Raw genomic sequence first — 21,471 nt, 5'->3', positions numbered from 1 at the left:
CATGCATCTGTGTATGAAACAGATCCTTGTGCCGTGTTAAAGAGCCGTTCAATAGATTTGGTTCATTTCCCTTCATTTAATTTCATTTCAGTAACTTAATTCAACTTATTTTGGCTTACAGTGTGATTTTATATTTTTTTTAAATATATATACCTGCAGTGCCAACAATTTTATTTACGTATGATGCCATCAAATCCATTGAAGACAGCATTCATAATTTAAGTTCAGCTAAATGCACTTGGAGTAATTTTTAATCAATGATGGATGAAGAATTGTGTGTTGTGTGTTTACTGAAAAACAGTAAATTAATGTGTCGTGCTTTTAGGTTCTTGTTTTTATTTCAAAAAAGTCTCTTACTTTTAGCTTGGTTGGTAACTTTTGGATTGTGTTTGGTCTTTGGTTTTCAGTTTATAACCTTTCATTATCTCAAGGAACATTTACTGTGTTGTGTTCAACTGAGCCGGCTGAGTACTGACTGTTTGTTTCCGAAGGAGGAAACTAGTTGGGCCACTCTATTTGCTTTCTCAAACATTACGAAGGATCTGCCCACACACATACATCGAATCACCCTGTTAGACACACACACATACACACACAGCAGTTAGTTTCCAACTGCTGAAGAGAGACACGGAGGTGAACAGATGAGACGGCTTTGGAGAGACACTATGTGGACAGACAGGTAAACATACAGGTGAACAGGCAGCATCATGTCCATCAATGTGACCTTGAGGAGGATCTCAAACCTGCCGGGACGAGCTGATCGGAAAGTAGAACTTTCATTCAGAGGTTGGTGACGCACTATTGGCCTTTATTCCGTACGCTTTATGCTGAGCTCCTCTCTCATATTAAGACTACTATAATTATTATTATTATTCCTGTATCCTATGTGTACTGCCATGCTTAGGTCTACTTTCGGTCTGATCTGGTTATCATAGTCTGGGCTGCAGTATGAAATTATACTTTTAGACAGGAGTGATCTTCCATCATTGACAGAGAAATATTTACTTGAGTATAGTCAGTTTTTTCCTGTTACAAGTCAAATGATTGAAGGGCAGCATGGTGACATCGGGGTTAATGCTGTTGTCTCACAGTAAGAAAGTCACGGTTTGATTCCCTGGGGCCTGTGCGTAGTTTGCATGTTCTCCCCCCGTGGGGACAGGTATTATTTCTTTTTACCTTACTCTAGCACCCTATCTGTGTAAGCCTCATTAATCAAATGATGACAACACCAAGGATCAGAGTTTTTACTGTTTCTAAACAAATCCTCACTTCATGAAGCTTGTCATACTCAGGTTGGGTTTCATTTATTTCAAGGAGGTCTGGATTCAATTGTGGCATCATTTTGGAGGTTTCAGATTGTGTCTGTGATTGTAATATATCTTATTAATTATTTTTGAATTGAATTATTTCAATTATTCTGTCCCCCACAGTTATATTGAAGAGGTTTGGCAAAATAACTGAAACAATTACCACGAACAACAACCTCCATGCAGTTGAATCAGTGTCTCCAAAACATTATGATAAAGGGAAGATTTATTGCAGTCGTACCGAATAAACTACCAACTTTGTAGTATTGTTATTTTGCTTTGTAGTGTGGAAGGGTATCCAAGTATTTTTGCCTATATATGATATGTTAACTTGGTATCCACGTACATACCAGTCAAGTCAAACGCTCCCAAAACCCTGAAGTGTCATGGCAGACTGTTGCTATGGTAACCTGTCTGTCTTTCTGTCCCCCACCAGGTTTCACCCATAAAACCAGAGTCCTGCAGTGTGAGAACATCGCCATCTTCAACGAGGTCGGTGAAGCAGATCGTACATGTAAACTGCGTCCACCACAGACACATTCAGACCAGTTACATCCAGTCAGAGCATCAGCGGAGTGTAATGCCCACCTGTTGCTGATGTGATATTACTGTGACTGTATTGAAGTGAATGGGGAAAACCCCTAACTTCTCAGCGGAAATACATAGATGTATTAATACTGAAGGAAATTTAAGGCATCCAATACAAAGAGATCAGTGAGCTTCTTCTGATGTCGTAGACGATGAGGGGCTGAGATTTCAGATCACATAACCTTTGGTTCATTTGCACTGTGTGACAGCAGGTGGCTGCAGTTATTTGTCTTCTTCATACTGAAACAATTTTAATGGGGCTGATAGTGAACTGTACCACTCCTGTAGTGCAAACACACACACCTACAGTGGACGTGACTCGACTGCAGCCTATAAAGGAAAAGATTCCCTTGGATTAAAAGTGTTGACGCAGGAATTACCACTGGCCACTGCCACTGGCGGAACAGTTTAAAGGATGCCAGTCTAGGTTGGCTGGTCCATTACTTTTTGGAGATCTCGACACCTGTTTTTTCAATTTTGCACGAATCTGATGTTTTTTGTTTTTTTTTCTAAACACTGAAGTTTGTTTTTGACTGAAATGTTGGGTGGACTGTGATGAAGTAATGGTCCCAAAGAGGGATTTTAATAACTTTAACTTTGGGCCTTTCCTCTAATATCATCAGGTCCATATTTTTAAGTGTCCTGGAATTCATTTGAGTCAGTGAGGGGCATCAATGAAGCTCACATAAGCTCAATATGATGTATTCATCTATCTGCTGAGACTTGGGAGCCATGCAGATCGAACCGAGGGAGAAACACCAAACCTTTCCTCCTAATGAAAAGAAGAGAACATGACGTCATAGTCTGTTCTGAAAACAGATGGTCTTGAACTCTGTCACGTTAACGCGACAGTGACTTATGAGTTTCTCCATGAAGCTACTGAGTCAGGCTGTATTTGCTCTTCAGGTGTAACCAGGTGTATGTGTATGCGTGCGTCTGTGTGTGTGTGTGTAACTAACATGAGAACATTGCGATTAATGTTTGTAGGTGAAAGTCTCTTCCTTCTTCTTCTATTGTCTTTTTTTTTGTTTGTTTGTTTTTTGGGGTGTAAACAGAAGCTGGCAATTTGATTTGTTGAGACGCGTGTGGTGACACATGTTTATGATCCCACAAAGTCTATTCAACTGGAGAAGCCTCATGGATATGAATCTAATACCTCAATAATTGAGGACTTGCAAAAAATGAAAATTTTTACCTGCTTTGAACTAATCCGTGTCAATGTATAATTAATGAACATGGATTCATTTTGGACCCTGGGAATATAGAGTAGTGCTAAATGCGAGGTCAAGCTAACTTGATGCTAAAAAGAAAAAAACCTTTCAGGTATTCGTATGTGATAATAACTGCAGGACCTTGGTTGGTGTTTTGGTCTAATCACAGCCTCTAAGCCACAAAGAGTTCACTCTCACCACAAAACATTCAAAATATTCAGCAGATTGGTTTGCTACATTGACTCAGTATTGGAACATGAAAGACTTGGGCAAACTGGTTTGCTACACTAGACGAAAAGTTAATATTGGCACAACTTTCCAGTTCATGGTCAAGAAATCAAACATGGCACAGTCTTACAATTAAAAACTGAGAAAGTTGGCAAAATTAATGTTGACATTTGAGCACCAGAATTTATGAATGAAAATTTTGCTCAGAATGAACTTGTGAATAAAGAAACGTGTTTGTGCGCGTGTGTGTGTGTATGTATGCATGTATGCGTGTGTGTGTGTTTGTACAGAACTTCCGTTGGCCATACTATGGTAAATTTATCAGAGATGAAGTTTTGTCCATCAGCGTTTACAACTGCAGTAAAGTTTTCTCCAACAGGTAGCACACACACACAAACACGCGCGCACACGTACAGTCATGCATTTTAATTGTGTTTCTTGCTCTCTGTCTCTCACACTCACTCCTTCTCTCTCTCTCTCTCTCTTTCTTTGCGTCTGTGTGTGTGTATTTGTGTAGACTCCTTGGCAAACTTGTCATCAGTCTCCAGCATGTTGTTACCACAGGGAGGCTGTTGCTACGGGAACCACTCACTGATGCCAAGTACAGCTTGACTGATGTAAATACACAAACGCACAGGCACACGTCCTCCAACTCCAGTAATCACACAGGTTGTGTGTCACGATCCTGTGATACAACTGGTGTTGACCCAAACTGATCAACCGAATATTGCCTGCAGGTGATTTTGATAAAAACCTGAAAACCCCAAACAGTGTTCAGGCTCACTGAGCGGGAGACTGGGACTAAGATTGGCCGACACACTTTTATACTCTGGGCTTATTGTAGATTCTGACACCAGCTCTCATACTCAGTGCCTTTCACACTTCCTGCAGCTGGTATGTTGAAAAATGCCAAAAGAGCGACACCCACCACTTGAAAACTGAAAATTGCCTTTGTACATTTAGAGCCTCACCCCGAGTAGATACTGAGTGGAAAAACTTCCATGAACATCCATGCAACTGGAAGATTTCTGAAGCAGCATTGCTATGGCAACAGGACAAAAGCAGTGTTGAAACGTAATAGTGATGACTTTATGCTGTAACAGTGCTCTGATAAAGGTTTGGTGAAGTATAGGGCTCAGCGGTAAAAGAAAAAACAAACGGTGCCTCTCCTGTGTTCAATCCATCCCCACCTCTTTCCTGCACTGACTTCCTCCTTTGCTCCAACGGCCATAAGACAACTTCGTCATCTGAACTGCAGCCATCATAAAATGTGATTTTTGGTTGTAATAAACAACATCTGTAGGGATTATCTCTGACTGTTGTTTTGTTTACGAGACTACTGATGTTGGTTGATCTCTGTTTTTTCTGTCTTTAGATCTATATAGAGGTTGATATTCGTTATCAGCCAGTTGAAGGAACAGCAGGAACTTGGGAGGGACTTGACTTCCTGAAGGTTGAAGACAACGATGAGTAAGATCATGTCCTGTTTCTGGTTGTTGTGTGGATGAGGGACATAAAAACTTGTAGTCCTCATTTGCACTGTGCTTTAATTTAAATCCTCGTATTCTCTGTTGTCTCTGGAATTAGATAAGAAGACCAGGATGTTCAGTACAAATGTTAATATACAGTGGAATCTTATCTAATATCTGTGACAACACATCATGATGTGATGTTTGTTATATTTCCTATTATTAATCTGAACACAATAATTGGCCAATGGCCAATTGTCGAATTAAAGCAGTGATACTTCTAAGCTGCAGAGAAGTGAAGACCTTTGTGCAATGATTGGATTTTAAATGTTAATCTAAAGTCTGTTAGTGTGATCAGGATGTGTCTCAGCTTGTTTAGCACAAAATGGTTCAACCAAAGCTTTGTAAAATGAGATACATCTAAAGGTTGTTGAGAGTTCTGTGTGATCCGGATCAACACAGGAAGCGCTGACCTGAGTGAATGAATTATTCTCTTCTTTTATTTAATTTCTCTTCTTTCTTCCATCCTCAGATCAGCTCTGGTTATCAGGAATGAAGCATTTGATGAAACCGACAGGTGAGACTTTACAAGACTCACATTTTATTCCTCTGAGCGACATCAACACTCACCTGATATTGATATATCTGTTAAAAAACAGGCCATGCCCAAATGTCAGTCATGATCCTGAGTCCTGACTCCAGTTCCAAGTCTGATCTAATGTCAGAGATTCCATATCATATACCTGCCATAAAATATTCAGATGTTTACACCACTTGTTATTTTTAATTTACTTCATGTGATGATGTTTAATAATATTTAACCAATTCCCACAGCAAAAACTCTCCATCTCTGTCTGTACTCTTAGCCAGAAGAATTTCCCTCTTCCCGATCAGCTGGAGAGAGAGGCTCGTCGTCTGGGGCGTAGCCTGGTCGGGACCGGGGATGAAGATGACGATGATGATGATGATTATGATGATGACATGATGGACATGGAGGCCTCCAACATAACCTTCACGCCTCTGCTGAGGTCTGATGGTTTTATTTGACTCATCTGGGTGCAGTGAAAGTGAGTGTTGACAATATTATGTATGTCTGTCTATTGTGTGTGTGTGTGTGTGTGTGTGTAGTCGTTGCAGGCCGGTGTCCAGAAGTGTTATTGCAGGGACACCCAAAGTCCAGAGCTTCCAGGTGAGTTTATTCATTCATCCAGCTAATCCTAACCCTATTTCAGATAAAATACATTTTCAAGAATTTTCAGTAACAGAACTAAAAGAGAGTGAATACAAAACAAATTCAGTCAAGTCTGTTTAGCTGACATTGGCTTCTTTAAATGACTGGCCGTGTTTGAGCAGGTCAATGTGAACATCCTGGAGGCTCAGAAGCTGGTTGGAGTGAACATCAATCCTGCAGTTTTCATCAGAGTGGGAGATCAGAAAAAACACACATCGACACAGAAATCTACCAACTGCCCCTTCTACAATGAGGTAAAGCTGAGAGTACAGTGGAGCGCAATTTATTGCAATGTAGTAGAATACAAAGCAGCAGAGAACTGAATTGTATGTGAAAAATTAAGTACAGGAGAATAGAATATAGTGCAAAATAATATGGTGTTATACAAAAGAATGCAGTACCATAGAAAATTGAGTTGTATCATTCAGTAGAATTCTGTAAGTTAGAAAGAATAATACAGAATAGAATATAGTAGAGTAGAATAAACACTGGTGTTTCCCTCTTCTGTTTCAGAACTTCCAGTTTGAGTTTCAGGATGCGCCACAGATTTTCTTTGACAAAGTCATAGAGATAAAGGTAATTCCCACTTCCTTGGGTCTCTTTCACATCTGTGTCCATCATTGTTGCCATGGTGACATGCCTGGGCATTACCTGTGATGTCACTTCCTCTCAGGTGTTCCACAGGCGCACTCTGGCCTTCCTGATGACCCACATTGGAACCTTTAAGATTGACATCGCTACTGTCTACAACCAGCCAGGTAGCGGAACAGTCCGGATCAAAACACTGCATTGACCTCTGATCAACCTCTGACCTCTGACCTCTCTGTGTCTCCAGACCACCGCTTCTACCAGAAGTGGGCTCCTCTCACTGACCCAACAGACACCAGGTCAGGGGTCAAAGGTTACGTTAAGACCACCCTCAGTGTGCTGATGAAGGGCAGCACTTTGAGCATGCCCAGTCTGCCACCCAGCTCCTCATCTGGAGCCAGTGAGGACATAGAAAAGTCAGTGATGTCATCAATAAAATCTCCAGTCACATTGTAACTTAATTAAATGTGGGACCAGCTGGTCCGGGCAGTTCACGTTGTAAATCTTGCAGGAACCTGCTGCTTCCTCGCGGGCTGTCCTCTGAGCGTCCGTGGGCTCGGTTCCGTGTCCGGATCTACCGGGCTGAGGATCTGCCCACCATGGAGGCAGGACTAATGGCGAAGATGTCAAAGGTCACCGATCGGACAGTCTTCATTGACCCCTACGTGCAAGTGACCTTTGCAGGACAACAGGTACTCAAGTGAAAGCCACAGTTGGGTTCTCTTGGATTGTGACTAAACCAATGAGCTTCCAATGAAATTTAGTTCCTCTGTGATGCCAGAATGGTTGGAGCCTATGACCTTGGGTGAGGGTGGGTCACACCCTGGTCCGGTCTATTGCAAGGGCCTCCATGCAAACTCTCTATTAGAGTCACCAACTAACCTGAACAAATATACTGCTAATCTCAAGATAAAAAGTTAACACTTATTATTAGACTATTGATCAGAAAAGTAGCAAGTATCTAATGGTGATGCTCAGTGTAAAGAAAGGGGCGAAGAAATGGGACACTTGTATGACATTTAATCCCCCAGTTTAGTTTCTCTGGTTCTATTAGCTCCTAAAACATTTTGGATTTTGTGTTTTTGTGTGAACTTGTGCATCCAGGGAGAGACATCAGTTGCCAGCGCCACCAGCTCTCCAGTTTGGAATGAAGAGATCTCCTTTATTGAGCAGTTTCCTCCTCTGGCACAACGAATCAGAGTACAGGTCCTTGACGATGCCAAGATGGGAGACATTGCCCTGGCAACGCACTTCCTGGACTTGCAGCAGATTTCTGACCCCACCAGGAACGGTAATCCCAACAGTTATCACACGCTCTAAACAGACTTATATTAGAAATTAGTATTTGTTTCTGATTGCAGATTCTAGAAGGATACTTGATGTTATTTTAATTGAAGGCCTCACTTTTTTTCCTAATCTATTCAAACATCACATTGAAAGTTTTCAGTGGCTCAAAGTGAAGTTCCCACCATTTCCTGGTTGACTTTTACTGTGAAATCACTGCTTGAAGTGTTGAGGTTTAATAGACAGTAATTAAAAAACAAATTGCAAATTACTAAACCCTAACCCCTAAATTAAAACTATAAGTCACTCTTTGCAGGATTCAACCCCACCTTTGGTCCAAGTTGGGTCAACCTTTATGGTTCTCCACAGAACTCCACCCTCGGAGATTACCACCAGGTAATGTAAATTCAACTATTACATCTGGATAGAGCCAGGGTAACTAATCCCCTGTCTAAATAGTTTGTGCTAAGATAAGCTAAAGGCTTCTAGCTATGATCTTATACATCATACAGACATGAGAACATATCAATCTAGCGAGAAAGTTTTTATTAAATATTTCTCAAAACGCTGAATGATTCCGGGATAATTTCAGGCTGTGCATGAATAAAACAGACTAATCCAGATGACCCTTCCACTTCCTCTCCAGGCCTTGAACCAGGGACTGGGTGAGGGAATCTTTTATCGTGGTCGGCTCCTACTCGCTCTCAGTGTGGAGGTTTATGCCTCTCCCACCGCTGTCACCACAGATACAACCTCAGTGGCCATCGGAAAGGTACCTCCCTTTTTCATAGCAGCTGGCGAAACAGTATGGAATGGGGCACCAAATAAATTGATCGCCATTTATTTCCTTTTTCGTCAGTCAGGATATTATTTTACATTAGTTATTATGATATTGTGACCTAAACAACACAACACTCTTGTTAACTCACCGACTCTGTTGTGGTCCACTTATTTCTGTGATCTACAGATGAAAGGAGCATTGAGCAAGCTGGGACTGAGGAAGAAGAGGAGCAGCAAGAAAGAGAAAAAGGAGGGTCAGTTGGCTGAGGGTTTAGTTAACTATCATCATTTCAATGAAAAAAAAACAAGGAACTCTACTGCAGTGGTCCAAATGTATTTAAAGGTTTTCTTGAGATCTCTCCTTTAGATTCTGATTCTCATTCTGGTCCTGACTCCAAAGCTTTTGGATTCTTATAGTTACGTTTAAAATGATTGGTTTCACGTCTAAGTTTTTCATTTAGAAGCACCAGTGATATATTTCTCTGTAATATTACTTACTTTACCTGCTGTAGAATGATATGATAAAAAAATGAAACAGTTATTGCTTGTTTTTGCTGTAGCACCTCCAGCCGCTGGTGGAGTGGTCGATGAGTCAGGGGAGGCCGGAGTTGAGGTGCCTGAAGCTGTTACTGTGGAGATGGAGGAGATCCACCCTCTCCCTGAGGTCAGCACACTCGTGTCAATATTTACATGAACATTTTAATATTAGGAAATTTCTTCTGTATAAGTTCTTCCTTTTTCTTTCAATGTGCTTTTTATGTTGTACTCCTTATTAGCCTAAGTGGATGGATATACAAAATAATTAAAATAAAAGTACAGGAATCACATTTTTCTTCTTGTTTTTACCGTTCAGGGTTTTCTCGGGGAGCAGGAGGATTTTCTACTGTTCGCATCTCTGTTTGAAGTCACTATGATAGACCCCTCTGTAGGAACCAGACCGTTGTCCTTTGAACTATCCATAGGTAAAATGTGTTTTCTATGGCCTGGGCTCACTGGAGGGAGCACCAAAACACTGCCTTTTACCTTCATGTTAAGTTGTTCTCTAAGTAGAAATTTTATGATGTATTTGTGGTAGATTCTCAGTAAAGCTGAGCAATCCTTTTAATTTCTTTCCCTGCATATAAAAATAAAAACCTGTGAGCCTCATCAGCTTTTATGACTGACAGGGAAATATGGGAAGGCAGTGGGAGTCGGGAGATCTAAGAAGAGCCAGAGCAGGGAGGAACTGAGGAGGAGCCGAGAGGAGCTGAGGAGGAGCCGGGAGGACCTGAATGAAGAGGTTCAGGGTCTGCTGGATTCAGAGGATGAGCTGGACAGAGAAGAGCTGTTGAATCCTGAACCTGAGAACAGATCGCTGTCTGCTGCCATGAGACCCCAGCCCACTGAATATGACAGGTAAGTGCACCTGTTCACCTACACAGCTAACTGGTTTCCAATAGCTCAGTTCACAGAACCGTCCGGGAAAGAACAACTCAGTTCGTAGATGAAACGCTCTTAGCTTGGCCCCTAAAGCCAGCAGCATGTTGCCTTTAGAAACATCAGGAGGTGTGGCCCAGAAGAGTGCTGGTCCCACTTCCAGAGACACAAACTTTTCCTTGGGAACAAAATGGTGGCGATTCTTGCAGGGGAAAACTACTGCACAAACATCACCCACTTCCTGTCTATCCGATCGATTTCACCTTTATACTTGTCCCTTTATCATTCAGGTCATACCAGTGTCTTCCCCTCCAGCCCCCCTTCATGAGGCAGAAACCTTGTCTGTTTGTCTGGAGTCAGTTTGAAGATCACAGCTTTCGTTTCTACCAAACAAACTGGCTCAGCAAAATGGCCGACAGGCTGGTGAGTGTTAAGTTCTCTCTTTTTTTTAACGCATACTAAAGGAATAGTGTGCTGTGTATTTGGCAAAGTCTACAAACTGTGTTCATGTTTTATATTTCCTGCTGTCCACCTCCTGTTCAGGAAATTGGTCTAGATGAGGTGGAACGCCTTTTGAGGAGGCCGAGGAGTAACGTGAAGGCGCGCTTGGTGGAGGTACTGCTGGAGCTGGTGGCCTCCTGCAAGTCAGTCTCTTTTTCAAAATTTTATTGCAATGGATTTGTTGTTTTCATTTGTCTTTTTAACTATCCCCTTGTGTGTCTGATTGTGTCTTTTCTAGACAGTTCAGTGTTTCCGTAGACAGGAGGTCTCAGTCTCGCCCCAACAACCTGGACAGATGCAGGAGGGAGTTCATTAAAAAGAATTTGGTGAGTCTCTCTCTCTACCTCCACTGGTCACTGTCTGTCTGTTGTGCTGGATAGTCATAATTCCAGCTTTGGGCTTGAGCTAAATGGTCATTTATTTCCTTTGGTTCACACTTTTTCACTACGCCTAACTCAAATGTTGTCAGGGTTACACCAGACTTATCAGCACCCAGGTCATGGTGACCAGGCCAAGCTAACGTCCTAACAGGACCTGTTAGAATTTCAGGATTTCCAGGATTTCACTCCTTCCACACCAACAACTTAAACTGCTTCATTGTGCACCTACTGGAATCTTCACAATGTCTAAAAATTCCCTGGCGATAGGCAGAGTCCAATCCAACAGACTTTATTCTTTGACAAGAGATGAACCCAAGTCAGCTCCAGAACATACCTGAAAACTTTGTGTCTGTTTCTTATAGTCAGTAACCTCTCTTTCTATGGTGGATTTCTCCACTGATTTTTTTTTCTATGTAAGTAAGTACCTTATAACACCCCAGATTGTTATGTCCTGTTTTCCAAAAGGTCCTGCTGGCCAGACAGGCAGTGAGGGCCAGGCGCAGGATCACCAGGCGGACGGCCAAACAGCGGCTGATGGATGGCAGGAAATTTCTGAAGAAACTTCGCCTTCTGGCTAAAGAGGTCAGAGGTCATGGAGGGATAACCAATTAACGATTAAAGGGTACAGTATGTCTGAGATCTGACACCCCCCCCACTCAAACATCACACTCTCTTCAGCCCCAGACTACCATCCCAGATGTATTTCTGTGGTTACTGAATGGAAACAAGCGTTTGGCTTACGTCAGGATACCCATCCACTCCATCCTGTTCGCATTGGTGGAGGAACAGAGGGGGAGGGACTGTGGGAAAGTAAACACTCTGTACATGAAGGTAAGCAATCTGTTTCTACAATCATTCATGGCCAAAACTACACCCTCCATCTTGTCCGTGTATTTTGTCTTGAAGAAACTTTGATGACACCGTTTGTCACTTCATGTCTATAACCATTGATAACACTGTATTTTATGTATTTAAAATCCTGAACACCATTCTCCAATCTGTTTTGAAAATCCCTGAAGATTTTTCATTGTTGTCTCTCTGATAACTGTGCGGTTGTCATTTTGTCTGCAAAATCACCACCATCATCTGCCTCTCGTCCTTCCCGTCTTCCCAGTCTCCAGGAGGTTCATCAAGTGAGATCTTTGCAAAACTGGAGGTGTATCTGTGGCTCGGCCTAGCCAAATACAGCAAAGAGGCCACCAACTGCTTGCCGGAGGAGTTCCTGCCGGTCTTTGAGGAGGAGGACGAAGAGCAGAAGAAGATGGTCCCAGCGGGGCATAGGAAGCTTCCTGTTAGTCTGTCCTGCCAAGGTAAGCTGCATGATCTCCTCCAGCACAGTGAATATTTGGGACTTCTTGTCAGTTAACAAAGCCTGAATCTAAAAATAAAACTCCCGAGATTAGTTTTTTAGAAAACCATCCAGTCCTGGCCAGGTGGATTTAGATTTTGCTCTGTCTGCAGACAGCAGATACTTCCAGCTACGATGTCACCTGTACCAAGGGCGTGGCCTGAGGGCAGCCGATGCTAATGGCCTATCAGATCCCTTCGCCAAGGTCCTTTTCTCTACCCAGTGCCAGGTGACCAGGGTAGGTACAATTATACCACTGGTAAAAATATTCACTCTTTACGTAGGCACACTGATATTTATAAAATTGTTCTTAATTCTTAATTTATGTAAATTATCAATGCTTTTATGTCTTTGTGTTGCGTTCAGGTGCTGTCTGGCACTCTCTCCCCAGCCTGGTGTGAGTGTCTGGTGTTTGACAGAGTTCTGCTGGAAGGAACCAGGGAGGACCTTCAACAAGACCCACCTCTCATCATCATCAGCATATTTGACTATGACGCAGTGGTAACAAGTTCATCTCCTTAGATTATTATTTTTGTCAATTTATTCAGGAAATTGTGCCGCACCAGCCTTTTTTCTTTTTGTGTGTGCAGGGTGGCCCAAAGCCTCTGGGTCGGGCGTTCGCTGAGCCGGAGTTTAAAATCGTTGAGCAGTTGTATCAGAAGCCCCAACTCCGTTTTTATGACGTCAGCATGGGCAAGGCACCTGCTGGCGAACTGTTGGCAGCGTTTGAGCTCATTGAGCTCGACTACTCTGGGTTTGGAGAGGTGATACATGTTAATCTATCATTAACTCAGTCTGTGTCTCTCAGCGAGAACCTTTTTATTGGAAAAATTGTGAAAACAAGCATACAATTCGGAGTTAAAGAATAATTCTTTGTTCTTATTTCTATTATTATTTTTATTTACTGTGCATTGACCATCAATGCAAATGTGCTCACTGGTAGAAATGATGGATGAAACTTCTGAGATGAGTTATAAGTTGTTATGTACGAATGAATTCTAATTTTACTAAGTATAACGAAGTAGAACATCATCTTGTGCCCTCAGCCCTGCCTGCCCAGCAGTCTGGACCCTCAGGAGCTGACCTACCTTGAGGAGGAGAGATACTACATCATCCCCGAAGGAGTCCGGCCTGTTCTGAAGACCTTCAGGATCGAGGTCTCACACACTCCAGGAGTCAGCATGTTGCCATCCGTATGTTTTTCGGACACTGGGCTCTAACTCGAACCAAGCCTGTGTGTTTCTGTGTGCGCTCAGGTGCTGTTCTGGGGTCTGCGGGAACTGAAGAGGGTGCAGCTGTTTGAGGTGGAGCGTCCCATGGTGAAGGTCGAATGTGCAGGACGACAACTAGAGTCTGAAGAGATTGTGAGCTACAAATCTTACCCCAACTTCAAAGAGCTGGTCCGCTACATCGACGTGGTGCGTTCCTGTCGTGCTCAGGTTAACTTGTGTGTCCATTGCGTGCAGACAGAATAGAGATACAGCAAACATCCTCCCCTTTGTTTACCTGTCCAATCAGGAGCTGCCGGAGCAGGCCTACCTCCACCCTCCTCTCACATTGTTTGTGGTGGAGCAGCGAGCCTTCGGTCAGCTTGCTCTGGTCGGGACCCATGTGGTCCAGAGCCTCATGGACTACGCCCCACCTGAGCTCGGGGGGGAGCCTGAGGAGGAAGAGGAGGAGCCTAAACCCAAAGGTGAAACCTACTAAGGAAGCAATGGAAGTGCTAATTTTGTTCTATTTTGTACATATACTATAAAAGGCCATTAATTAAGCCACACACCCTTTAATATTGCTTTCTCCGGCACCCTACCTTCTGAAAAGTTCGTTAGGAAGACAAAGCAAAGGTACTTTAGACAGTAAGTGGATAAATTGGCAGTCCATATTTTAAAGTTGTAGCATTATTTGCTATTTCCAACCCTTACTTTACATCCAAAATGCAAAGAAATTCAAATCTTTGCAGGCCTAATGTGTATGTTATGGTTAAAACTGGATAGATAGTTACCTTTCATATTTTCCTGCTGCTGATTTGATCTCTGACTTTATGCCCCCATCATGAGTCTAAACTGATTGGATGAAATGGAAAGTCTCCTGGGACTCTTATATTTCTCTTCCTTTCGTCTTATTGACACATTTTCTTTGTGTGTTTCCCCAGTGAGGAAAAACACAGTGAAGATCAACACTCTGAAGTCGGTGAAGGATATCGGACTCAGCGCCCTTTCAATCAAAACGTCAAAGATTCCCATCAACCCCATCAAGCTAGTTAATGTACAGTTGTTTTGTTAAAATCACAAAGCCTAAGCTGTAAAAACAAAGTTAAACCAGCCTTGAACCAAATAAAAATGAAGAATTGGCTGGTGTTGATCTCTCCTCAGGCCCCGCTGAAGAAACTGAAGAAGACAGGGGAGGAGCTGGAGGAGGAACCACCAGAGGTGGAGGAGTTGGACTGGTGGTCCAAGTACTACGCTTCATTTGAGGAGCTGGCGAGACAGGCGAGACTAAACTGAACCAATTGAGTGTAGTCGAATGCCTTTAAATGGGAAAAAAGTTTTAAAAAATTAGTATAATCACTCTCCTTGATAGCCTTAAAAAAGGAAAGTAATTGCACTGATACGTTCTTTGCTGAGAATGAGTTAATGTGTCTGCAGGCTGCCGAAGAGGAGGAGATGGAGGAACAAGCAGAGAAAGGTACTTTGTTATTTCAGACATAATAAAGTGTATTTTGCTGTATTTTTAAATTGTTTAATGGGTTAAGTGTGATCTGCTGCAACCTTTCTAAAGTCTAGAATGTGCTGTACTTAAAATCTGAATGAAACCAAAAATGAGTAAATGTCAATAGTGTGTTAAACATATCAGCACAGAAATAAATGCTAATAGAACAGCTTTGTCTGAGTCAGTGCTGATAAAATAATCTTTTCTTTCTTTCTTTCTTTCTTTTTTTTGTTTTGCTCAGATGGAGCAAATCTGACCATGGCAAATATTGAAGAGGAAGAGGAAGAAGTGGTGGTGGAGATTGAGCCTCCCAAGCGCAAAAAGATCGCCACACTAAAGGTCAGAGGTCGCATTTTATGGTCCAGTCTGAATTAGATATGAAGGTTTGAATGTGTCTCTGGTTGTCATGGCAGCAACGAACAAACCATGATTAAGCCCTATCCAAAAGGTGGTGGACTCAAACGGACTTGGTCCATCTGAATCCAAAGGGATCCTACCAGACCTGAATGGTCTAAATATACTTTCGGCCCAGTCTTAATCTAGTCGCAGGTCTTGGACAGTAGGAACTCAGGTGGACCCAAAAAGGCCTTCAATTCAATAACCATATAAGAGTGAATTATGATGTAGGTGGAAGGAGGAATGAGTAAATAAAGTCAGCTCTACATTTTGTGTGTTCTTTGTGCGTCCTAAGCTGTATGGTGGTGATCTGGAGTCAGAGTTCAGTCAGTTTCAGGACTGGCTACAGATCTTCCCACTGTACAAAGGCAAATCAAGCATTGAGGACGAGGAAGAGGATGAAGAGGAGAGGTTTATGGGAAAGTACAAGGTACTGTGGCTGAAGAGCTGTTTGTCCATCTGGTTGTCTGTAAATTTCTAAATGATTTATTTTCATAGTTGTGGTTTTAGATGTGTTGAACTTGCACCTTAAGGACTGCATTAAATTTAGTTGTACATTGCACAATGACAATAAATGTATTCTGATTCTGTTTCTTAGTGCTCATTACTCTCATACTGTCTTTCCTCAGGGCTCCTTCCTGGTTTATCCTGTTGATGCAGAAAACGAGGAAGACACCAAGTGTCAGATCATAAATGGAATCCCCAAAAATTCGCCCATCAAAGTTTTAGTCCGAGTCTATATCGTCAAGGTGCCTGTCTCGCTGTCACAGTCTGTCTTTGTCTTCCTTACTATAGCTGTCCAATAAATAAACACTTGTTTGTGTCCAGGCCACCAGTCTCGCTCCCACAGACCCGAATGGCAAGGCCGACCCATACCTGGTGATCCGAGTTGGAGATAAGAGTCTAGATACCAAAGAACGATACATCCCCAAACAGCTCAACCCCACATTTGGAGAGTCAGTACCTGTTTGTCCAACCTGTCCAACTCTTTCTGACTGCCTAATGGTCCGACTGTCTGGGTGTCTGACTTTGTCTTTCAGGGTGTTTGAGCTCACAGTGTCGTTCCCACTGGAGACAGATCTCGTTATCATGGTGATGGACCACGATTTTGTGGGGGCTGATGACGTCATTGGCGAGACGAGGGTTGACCTGGAAAACCGATTCTACAGCCGCCACAGAGCCTCCTGTGGTCTGGCGCTTTACTATGACACGTTAGTACTGGAACTATGCCACCATTAATCCATGTCATGTTACACAATTTGGCTAAAGGCGATTTAATTTATTTTACAAAATGTAAAAGTTCATTAACACATAATACAACAAAGCCAAACAGGCTGTGTAATACCAGCTTGAATGGCAGCCTCACCAAAGAGGAGGACCAAAACCAGAATTACAACACATTAGAACCAGTCATACATGTCTGAACATGGCATGGGAGACCCAGTATTAGGGCACCAGGAAAAGGAAGGCTTATTATTAAAAATCTGTTACATGCAGCACAGGATTACGAAAAGTACATATCTGTGTCAAAACTGGCACTTGAGAACACATTTAAGAACATTTTATACAAAAACTAAAACATCAAAAGACTAACATTAAAATCAGCAATAGAACACATTAACACAACTCTCTCTCTTTCTTTCTTTCTGTAGTGATGGTTACAACATGTGGCGTGATGCCAAGAAGCCATCAGCCATCTTGGCTGAGCTCTGCAGGAAGAATGGCATCCCATCTCCAGAGTACAGAACATCTGAGGTCAAAGTGCTCAACAAGATCTTCAAAATCCCACCAGAGGCAGTACCTGAAGGTAGGACAGACAGGTAGACAGGCAGTTCTAATGAGATTTCCTGCAGTATAACAATATAAAGACTGTTGCTGTTGTTGTCAGGTCTGCTGAAGAAGAACCAGCGGTCTCCTGAGGAGGAGGCAGAGATGGAGGAACATGCAGCCCTGAGCGTGCTGCAGCGCTGGGCTGAGATGAACGAGTTCCTCCCTGGAGCTCTCCCTCTAGTTCCGGAGCACGTGGAGATCCGGTCTCTGATGGACCAGGACAAGCCTGGAATGCCTCAGGTAACCGCAACACAAACAGCATTATGAAATGTCAGCAACGAAAATAACAACACCATAATGCTACTTGTGTGTGTACGTGCATGTTACAGGGGTACCTTCATATGTGGGTGGACATGTTTCCTAATGACGTCCCAGCCCCGCCCCCTGTGGACATCAAGCCCCGCCTACCTGAACAGTAGGTCAACACAATGTCAGATAATAAAGAACAGAAGGGCGCTGTGTGTAACCTGAAGTGTTTCCATGGCAACAGGTACGAGCTTCGGGTCATCATCTGGAACACGGACGACGTGTATCTGGACGATGTCAACCCGTTCACCGGTGACCCGTCCTCCGACATCTATGTCAAAGGGTTAAGTGCACACACACTTCGATCATCTTTAAAAAGAATTCAAAGATGAAAATATGAATAACTCTCCAGGACTCAAAAATAAAAAGTTTGATTAAAAGAGTGGGGAAAATATCGAGTGTGTCTTTGGATTCGTCCCCATGTTGACTTGTTGTGGTTGGAGCTGTATTAAGAAAGGGATTTCTCTGACTGGCTCAGTGATGTCTGTGCAGATGGATAAAGGGAATGGAAGGAGACAAACAGGAGACTGACGTCCACTTCAACTCTCTGACCGGAGAGGGAAACTTCAACTGGAGATTCATATTCCGCTTCGACTACCTACCCACTGAGGTAAAAACACACTGCCCCGTTTCCATCACGACGAAGAGCAGTACCCTGAATTATTATTATTATAATGCCAAGTGAACACACACACACACACACTCGCAGCTAATTGAAGTTATTTTAGAAAGTGATGAACAAAATTTCCTCACTTTCCTAAAATTTCTGCACTGCTAAGATCTAAACCTCAAACTGGTCCTCACAAAGATAAAAGTATGTAAGTAAGAAAGATTAACTCTTTGGTTCTCCATGACAATATTAAAAAGCTCAAAGATAATTGGTTTTATAAACATATTAAACCAAGAGAAGTGGAAAATAGTGTAACCTAACAATTTTTAGAATTATTATTACTGATATTTTGGTGAGATCAGATGAGTCATTGCACACAAACAAATATCAATATTTAGTCGAATTATCCAGTAAATATCCTGATCCCATTCCTGCTTCTCAGAAGATGAACCCAGTGATAACAGTTTCGTCCAGAGTCTTGTTATTAGTCTTGTTACTCTAAGAACTCTCTGGTCTTGTAGAAAGAGGTGGTTTATAAAAAGAAGGAGTCCATCTTCTCTCTGGAGGAGTCGGAGTTTCGACAGCCAGCTGTTCTGACGCTGCAGGTGTGGGACTACGACCGCATCGCTGCCAATGACTTCCTGGGTGCGACTAATTTCCATTTTTTCCAGCTCTCATATTTTAATGACATGCAACTCTGACTGAAATACTATTTTCATTTATTATTGTTTTTTTATTTTAATCACTTCTGCTTTGCTGTCTTTTTAGCTGTTCCTTCTTTTAAGTGATAACCTAAATAAAGTTAGTAAAAACTTAAAAAGCATTTTCAAATCAAAGCAGCTGAAAGTGTATAATACATTCACAGGCTTTCAATAATTTCACAAAAACAAAGTAGAATCAAGACTAGAATTAAATGTAATTATTAGATGAGTATTTCAGACTTAATTATTGCTTTGTTTTAGAGTTTACAATCCACAAAACGCACAATTACACTTTACCTTTCTGTTTTTTACTCAATAAACTATTGATTTAAGAGAGATTATAGGCAAACAAACGCTGTTATATTCACATATGAATTATATATATATATATATATATATATATATATATATATATATATATATATATATATATATATATATATACATATATATATATATATATATATATATATATATATGTGTGTGTGTGTGTGTGTGTAAATATATATATATATATGGTTTGTTTTGTTTTTCAAAATGGGCAAATTCACCCTTTCAGTTAATATAGACGTCGAAGCATTTTATAACTGAGCTTTTTTTCTCCTAACTTTCTCAGCTTCTTCATCCTCATCATCTCCACCATTACTCCTTTGTGTCTCCTCTTACAGGCTCCATAGAGCTGCGTCTCAGCGACATGGTGCGAGGAGCGAAGTCGTCCAAAAAGTGCACAATTCAGATGGCGAAAGATCGGGCCAGCCCTCGATTTTCCATCTTCCGCGCCAAGAAGATGAAGGGCTGGTGGCCGCTGACCCGCCTGAAGACGGCCGAGGACTTTGAGAAGGAGGAGAAGGAGAAGGAGGAGGCCAAGAAAAAGGGAAAGAAGAAGAAGAAGAAGAGCAAAGACAAGAGGAGCAAGATGAGGGAGGAGGACATTCAGTACACTGACAGCAGCGGCAACGTTTACCTGTTAATGGTAAAAACTAAGCTAATGCTGCCCTAAAACAGCTACTTACTGCTACATTTATCACTCTAATTTCTGAATTTGAATTTTGATGGGATGAGAAGAAAGGTAAAGGAACCCAGAAGTGTAAGAAAATAAATAAAAAAAAAAAAGCAATTGAAATATTTGAAAAAGGAAATGCACATTATACTGAATTTACCATGCTAGCTTAAGTTAATGCAAATCTACGGGAAGTGCTTAAGTGTAAATATTTTTGGTGACATAATTCTTTGTGTGTGTGAAGGGGAAGGTGGAGGCCGAACTTCAGCTGGTGACATTGGAGCAGGCAGAGGCCAATCCTGTTGGACGGGCCCGTAAGGAGCCGGAGCCTCTGGACAAACCAAAGTACGACACACACACACACACACACACACACACACACACACACACACACACAGAGAGGACCTGTTAGAGTAGTCCAGGAGGAAAACAGCTGTAAACTGTCTTCTGTCGTCTCCCCAGTCGTCCCACCACCAGCTTCACCTGGTTCGTCAACCCAATGAAGACCTTCATCTTCCTCATCTGGAAAAATTTCAAGAAGTTCATCATCGCCTTTGTCATCCTCGCCATCCTCACGCTCTTCCTTGTCCTCATTATCTACACTCTGCCGCAGCAAATCTCTTCCCTCATCATCAAGGGATGAGCAAACCTGGAGTCTTCACCTCCTCCTGCCTGATGTCCCAGACTGGCTCAGGACTCGTGTCCTGGACTGATGCCGTTTACGATGAGTTGACGTCACGTTTTATTCCTCAGCCTAATTTCTGGGAAACACAAATGGTATTTAAAAATAATATGCTTTTTACAATAAGCACATCTGAATATATTCAACATGGACTGCACTACATTACCCAGCATCCCTGTCGCTGTAAACATGACCTGATGAGAGGAATAATCAGGATCCATTTTTACAGTTGGATTCATTGATCACCTCAGGACATTATTGGACACTTATTACTTCAGGATTTATATATCTATACAATGGAATTTAAATATTGTTCAACTGTATAGTTGCACTGCAAAAAGCCCAGAGAATTTATCTGTTGTAATAAATCAAGCGTAGGTATAATTGTTGATTTCTAACATCTGCAGACAATTTTTTTTATTTTGAAAGTGATTAAGTTTGTAGAATAAATAAATTAATTTTTGTTTCATTTTGCTCACCATAGAAGTTGATATTCTCATTTGTGCAAGTTTGAAGGTGATCAATCCGAATTATTAGAAATAAAAATTTTATTTGGTGTATAATTTCCCACATTCAGCATTGAACACCAAATCAGTTTGATACATTGATTATAAATAAAGTTTTTTCATTTCCATGGATAGATATTTGAAGCTGATGTAACTGTTCATCAGTTTGAAATCAAAGTCTTAAGACGGAAAAGTGCTTTAAAGTCAGGATATGAACAAACATCCTGATGGTTTATCTGTTACATAAATGTAAAGCTTGTCCTGAGGCTGGAGACGTTGGGGTCACGGGGGTAATTAAAACCTAGAGAGATCATCCTCTGGGGAGCAGGAATGACATCCAATCCAGCAGATGAGGAGATGAAATTGGGCTGACACAATAGATCCAATCAAGAGAAAGAAA

At 41.8% G+C, this 21,471-nt stretch overlaps 1 protein-coding gene across 1 annotated transcript; it reads left to right on the top strand.

Moving 5' to 3' along the window:
* Positions 1-613: 613 nt before the first annotated feature.
* On the top strand, positions 614-21,137 carry fer1l4 (fer-1 like family member 4). Its single transcript, XM_029502064.1, has 49 exons — positions 614-786; positions 1,744-1,799; positions 3,625-3,713; positions 3,852-3,951; positions 4,710-4,804; positions 5,336-5,380; positions 5,670-5,831; positions 5,932-5,992; positions 6,157-6,288; positions 6,548-6,610; positions 6,708-6,792; positions 6,870-7,038; positions 7,134-7,314; positions 7,727-7,913; positions 8,223-8,302; positions 8,553-8,678; positions 8,874-8,940; positions 9,247-9,350; positions 9,540-9,648; positions 9,853-10,081; positions 10,393-10,525; positions 10,646-10,746; positions 10,842-10,929; positions 11,449-11,565; positions 11,662-11,814; positions 12,098-12,293; positions 12,445-12,569; positions 12,698-12,832; positions 12,922-13,095; positions 13,378-13,488; positions 13,588-13,749; positions 13,850-14,024; positions 14,484-14,596; positions 14,704-14,820; positions 14,977-15,016; positions 15,282-15,379; positions 15,732-15,866; positions 16,066-16,185; positions 16,265-16,392; positions 16,477-16,647; positions 17,089-17,243; positions 17,325-17,506; positions 17,596-17,681; positions 17,757-17,855; positions 18,065-18,182; positions 18,704-18,827; positions 19,552-19,856; positions 20,128-20,228; positions 20,346-21,137. The coding sequence occupies exons 1-49, from the start codon at positions 708-710 to the stop codon at positions 20,524-20,526; spliced, it is 6,162 nt and encodes a 2,053-aa protein (XP_029357924.1). The 5' UTR covers positions 614-707; the 3' UTR covers positions 20,527-21,137.
* The last annotated feature ends 334 nt before the right edge of the window (positions 21,138-21,471 follow it).

Source organism: Echeneis naucrates, chromosome 5 (genome assembly GCF_900963305.1).
Source record: "Echeneis naucrates chromosome 5, fEcheNa1.1, whole genome shotgun sequence".
Taxonomy (NCBI): domain Eukaryota; kingdom Metazoa; phylum Chordata; class Actinopteri; order Carangiformes; family Echeneidae; genus Echeneis; species Echeneis naucrates.
This window is presented reverse-complemented; position numbering and strand designations above follow the sequence as displayed.